The 5,214-nt window shown below is 51.2% G+C and overlaps 1 protein-coding gene across 2 annotated transcripts; it reads left to right on the forward strand.

The window, feature by feature from the left end:
• The first annotated feature begins 446 nt into the window (after positions 1–446).
• On the forward strand, positions 447–3,800 carry LOC120892330 (uncharacterized). 2 transcript variants are annotated; one of them, XM_040292247.2, is made up of 4 exons: positions 453–978; positions 1,098–1,249; positions 1,540–1,639; positions 3,541–3,800. In XM_040292247.2, the coding sequence occupies exons 1-4, from the start codon at positions 752–754 to the stop codon at positions 3,695–3,697; spliced, it is 636 nt and encodes a 211-aa protein (XP_040148181.1). In that variant the 5' UTR covers positions 453–751; the 3' UTR covers positions 3,698–3,800. The 2 variants fall into 2 exon arrangements, with proteins under 2 accessions (XP_040148182.1, XP_040148181.1); XM_040292248.2 differs by lacking the exon at positions 1,540–1,639 and having other exon boundaries at positions 447–978.
• The last annotated feature ends 1,414 nt before the right edge of the window (positions 3,801–5,214 follow it).

A 5,214-nucleotide genomic window follows, 5' to 3' on the forward strand; every position in this document is an offset into this window, starting at 1 on the left:
ACCCCCACCCAGACTCAAGAAAGGGAATTTGTTTAAAAGGTTAAAGAAATAAAAAAACACTGAAAGGACCTGAAATTGAAAGAGGGGTAGATAAATACCACGCTTCCCATCTCCCCCCACCCCACCCATTACTCTCTTCTTCCAAGCTAACCTGCTGCCCACACCCCACTCCCTTTGGCAGCATCCCTTGTTCTTTCTTTTTCCACAGTCCACTGGAAACTGGACAGTATTTATCCCCAAGGGTGATATTCTGCCAGTGCCTGTCCCACGTCCTGGCTGAAGTAGTTTTCTTAGGTCGGAAGTGTCCAAAAATCCTTGCCGTTTGGAAAGGAATGTTTCCTGGAGTGGGGTGGACAAGGTAGGAGGAAAGGGAAATGAGAAAACCGCTTCTGACCGACCAGGCGTGCGTGCGCCTGTAGGAGTGTTTCTGTTCTCCTCTCCCAGCGAGATCGCCAATCCCAGAAAGAGATTAGCTGGGGACCCGGGGGAGGATGCCAAGCTGGTCTCCCGCACTTTCTCTCAACCTGGGAGTTGGGGCTGCCCGGAATCCGGGGCCCTTGCGAGAGGCAGGCCTCTGCTCCTCCTCCGCAGGGGCCATACCCCTCACACACGCCCTCCCACGACACACACGCCATCAATCTAGCCGATAGGCGCCGCTCCCACGCGCACACCCCTGCCCCTCGCACGAGGGGGCCCTGTCGCCAGGCCCCTTCCCTGGCACTCCCACCCCCGCCCGCTGCTGAGGCTCCAGATGGCGGCTTCTTGCGCTCGGCTCGCGGGCCCCCAGACGCCGCCCGGCAGCAGCCGGCGGTCGCTCCCTCCCTCCCAGCTGCTGCGGCGGAGAGCCGGACCACTTTGCAAGGCAGACGGGCTCCTCCGCAAGCTCTCATTGGGGCGGGAGTGTGGCCGCGGGTGGCGCGGGGATGCCGAGGGACCCGCGGGAGCTTCGCTCTGGGTAAAGGAGCCCTGCGGCCGCAGGTAAGAAAGCCGCAGAGAGCTGCTCAGGGAATAGATGGGGAAGCCTGACACTGGGGACCACCCCCACCTACCCCCACTGTCTCCCTTGTCCTTTTTTTCCGTCCCAACCACCGAGCCAGGGTCAATTGCTGGACCAGAGCACCCACGCGACAGCAGGGAGCGGCTTCGCGGACGCCAGAAGGGGGCGCCCAGCACCCCAAAACCCGGGCAGGAGGCAGCCTCTGCCTGGGCGTCCCGCCCAGCCCAGCTGAAGGCTGCTTCGATCGGAAAGGTGCCCCCTTCTGCCTGAGAGCAGTAATGCCTACCGCCAGCCGCGACCACCTACTTGTCCATTTTTCTCCTCTCAACTCACTGCTCGCACTACCACCCTTGCACGCGCTCGCTCTTTTTCAGAGTCTCCCCCCCCTCTCTCTCTGTCTCTCCTCTCCCTACCCTCATTCTTTCCTGGTTTTCTTCCTTCTCTCCGATTTTCCCCCTTGGGTTCCTACACCGATTCTGTGAGGTTTTATGTGCCCCTAAAAGGTGGCGTGGAGGTCATGTGTTTCAGGCTCCTCTCCCTAGGTGCCTCCTTGGGTGGCCCCGAAAGCAGCCCTGAGGAAGGCAACTATTGGAGGTTGACGTCATTCTGTTCCGGGGATAGGAGACAGCAACAGTTTGCTATGTGAGTGAGTGATATGTTGGGGTGCGGCGCTTCCCCCAAAATACAGATCTATGGTCCCCTTATTGGACGGATGCATGAAGTTCAATAGCTTGGTACTCAGCCCTTACCTCCCATCAAAAAGTCAGGACACACGAGGGTATCCCTTTATACACATCCCAAAAGACCTAAGGTCAGCCTCCCCTATAGTCCTTAGTTTTCCTCCGAAGCAGCTACTCTCGGGGGTTGGGAAGATGAAGATAGGGACACTAAAAGGTTCGTCATATCTCCGCACGCATCTGACGTTGCCTCTAATCTGCCAGCGTGCTGTCGCGTGCCCACTGTGCCCTCAGACAGGCTCCTGCTACTCGGCTATGGGGCTTTAGACCCCCGCGAGCACGTTCCATAAGCTCCCAGAATAAATCCCCTCGGAAACATTAATCACAAGGACCAGAGGATGCAAAATGTGTGCCTGTGCGGTGTCTGCCTTTTAATCCCAAACGTAATTCTGGAAAGCAGCATCAGACAAGGGCTCTATTAATCCCTTACAGGAGTCAATGCGATCATTGACCTACTAGACTTGTTTTCCTGCAATTTCACTGAGTTAGCCTCTGTTGGAGAAAAGTGACAGGACAGGAGGAAACAGTGAGGAAACTCCTGGTGCATTCGCTTAATAATAGAGTAGGGCACTCCTTACGTGGCTCCGGCTCCTTAGTCAAATTCGATGGAGTCGCCGGCGCTACTGCAGAGGTGGGGAGAGGGTTAGCTGGGCGTTAGACGCTGAGTGGGGTTGAGAGCAGAGTTGGAAAGGCGTTTTCGCCCTTTCTAAGGCTTAGGACCCAAAAGACCTCATTTGGGGGGCTGTCCCTTTGGGATGATGTTAGGGCCAGAGGAGAGGCTCACCCGCAACACGCATGAATCAGTTTGCCATCCCCCCTCCCCGACCTGTTCCTCGCACTTGAGATTTCACTATCATGTCATTCAATTAATCATATTTCGCTTCTCCCATTTTATTCAAAACCGTCTTCCAGTTCCCTCATAATCGTAATTTGCGCCATTGCCTTTTATCTTTGATTAATTAAGAAGCTGAAAATTATAATGGAGGGTCGGGCCAATAAATTAGCTTTAGGAACAGACGGACCGACGCCCAGAGCTGCCGCGTGGGTGGGCACTGCCCTACCAGGCTGGGGTGAGGGTGGGGGTGGGGTCCCCCGCCGGCCTCAGCACAGGGAGGGGTGAAGGATGAGGCGCGCCTTGCGAACTCAGTGGAGATACCCGCACTGAAGTAAATCCCGCAGGCGCAAGTAAAGACCTCTCTACGCACCAAGTGAAAGGATTGTTGGGATGCTTAGCTTTTCCGGTTTGAGTCTAGAAATAGAAAGAATTGGGGCGGGGTTGAGGGTACTCTTGTTTATTTTCAAAAAGGCCTCGCTATACTAAGTGGATGATTAGGTTTAAAGTGTGGGCCTTTACAAGGATTTGGATCCTTTTCCACCCCCAGATCTAGTACGTTAGATTTTTTTTTTTCATTTTCTCCCTCCTCTACTTGCCTACTGGTTTGAAAGAGGGAGGAAGGAAAGGAGGAAAAGCGGGAGAATGTGTTTGAGAGTTTCTAAGATCACATCAGTGGCCAAAGAGGAAAGCCCAACGGCGGGGCGGTTCAGGGGTTCCTCTTTTCTCCCTCCATGAAATCGATCATGCCTCCAGACGGCTGAAGGAGAGCACTTTGCCACTCTTCACAGCTTCCCTCCAGCCTCTTTAGCTTTCAATTGAAAACCAATTAAAGGTTTCTATAAATCTGTTAGAGCCCCTTTTATCTGGGGACCCCTGATGCATGCGATATTGCCCTTTAGATGCCTCTTCCGTGTTTTGTTTTACAATTGTTGTATCAATATAATGCGGCCTTTCTTTTCCTGTCTCTATAGATACAGATACACAAGGAAAACCAAAGCTATTCAGGCTCCTCATTTGTCCAGCAGCCTAACAGTGGTGCCCTTTCTGTGCGGCTGCTTTCCCTGCTTCAGGAGCAGCAGTTATGGTAGAAGCAGATGGCTACTGATTGGGGGAGCTTTGTGGCTCTAATGCTGAATACTTTATGGAAAAGGACTTTATCATGCTTCGTTGGGCAGAGGAACAAGGGGATGAGATTTATGGCCAGGAAAAATAAATCTTTTTCCAAGTTGTGGCTCCTTCTCACCAGTGTCTCCTTTGCCCTGGGGGTCAAATGCTGAGGAATTGGTTTTTATTTTATTCTTCTTTCTGTAACAGCACATTTTAGTCAGGGTCTGAAGGTAGAGCAGACTAAAAGCCAGAAGTTTATAGAACACCCTCGGTGGTTGTTGCATCAGCATTCTCTGCCCTCAGGAAAAGAGCAGAAGGGTATGGTCTTAAATGCTCTTTGGGGCCATATTTTCCTGGACCTCTTGTTAGTTGCTGGGTAAAACATGGACATCCATTATCCTATTATCAGTAAAGGGGGAAAAGGATGTTAAGTGCTCCTATTCAAAAAGTTAGAGGAGGATACTGATGCTGAAGGAGAGGGGAAATGATGGGGCATATGGTAAAGCAGGCATGCTTCCCACTCTGAAAGCTGGGACCTCTGAGTTGATTGAGGGATGTTTGTGAGCCTAACATGCTGAACTCCAAATTGAATTTTCAACTTATGGAGGATATACAAAATCCAACCCTCTGTTGGAGGCCTAATCTCCCCCAAGATATGTCCATATCTTTTCCTCTCACCTGAGTTTCACTTCTCTTGTGTGAAGGTGTGCTCTGTCTACTGCTGAGATGTGTCTCTTCTCCATACACCCCTTCTCCTGCCCTCAGAACCTGTCCCCTTGAGGTCTTCCTCTCCCAGAGGCCATAATATCATATAGAAGATGATATTCCTAGCAGAGAGACCCACATGCCTACTGGCAGCTTGGCACCAAGAGGTGGCAGCCAATTCCAACTCTGGCTTTCCCTTCCCACTCCAGACTCCTTGTCTCCTTGATTTTTGAAATGCCATTTTCAGTCAAGAAACATTTGCTGAGCACCTTCCTATTCCAAGCCCCTCTCCCCTGCCTTTCCAATTCTTTTACCTTGCCCCTAGAAACTAAAGAGGAAAAGCCAGGCTGACAGCTTCCCAAAAGGTCACCTAGTTTTTTGCCACGAAGAGCCTCCTCCCAACTCTTCAAACACTACCACCTCAAATTCCAACATGCACCTTTGTATCTTGTTTCTCTCTAAAGAAGAGAAAAGGTGTAACAGGGGAGATAAGCCTTAAAAATAAAAGGCAGGCATTCAGGGGCTTTAAATGACTAACTTTGGGCTCTTCCTATGTGCTAGGCCAAATGCTGTGCCAGCCTTATAGCACTTCAGTCTTCTAATGACCATTTGACTTAAGTGCTACTATCATCACAAAGCCCTCTGCTTCCCAGGAAAAGCAGTCCAGGGATGCTAACTAGAGTAAGTCACCCAGCTGGCACCTGAATCAAGGATTACTCCTGCCATATTCACTCTATGAATATGGCAGGAGTAAAGGACTTTACTAAGGACTTTACAAAGGAAGAAAACAAGTTCGGAGAGGTTAAGTGATTAACTCAAAAGACTCACAGCTT

Source organism: Ictidomys tridecemlineatus, chromosome 9, assembly GCF_052094955.1.
Source record: "Ictidomys tridecemlineatus isolate mIctTri1 chromosome 9, mIctTri1.hap1, whole genome shotgun sequence".
Lineage (NCBI taxonomy): Eukaryota > Metazoa > Chordata > Mammalia > Rodentia > Sciuridae > Ictidomys > Ictidomys tridecemlineatus.

Bases quoted from the DNA above. Each gene is read 5' to 3' on its own strand.
- LOC120892330 (XM_040292247.2), top strand. From the start codon at position 752: ATGGCGGCTTCTTGCGCTCGGCTCGCGGGCCCCCAGACGCCGCCCGGC. The intron at 1,250-1,539 runs GTGCCCCCTTCT...TCCTCTCCCTAG, and splicing joins AGGCTGCTTCGATCGGAAAG to GTGCCTCCTTGGGTGGCCCC. The intron at 1,640-3,540 runs GTGAGTGAGTGA...CTGTCTCTATAG, and splicing joins AGACAGCAACAGTTTGCTAT to ATACAGATACACAAGGAAAA.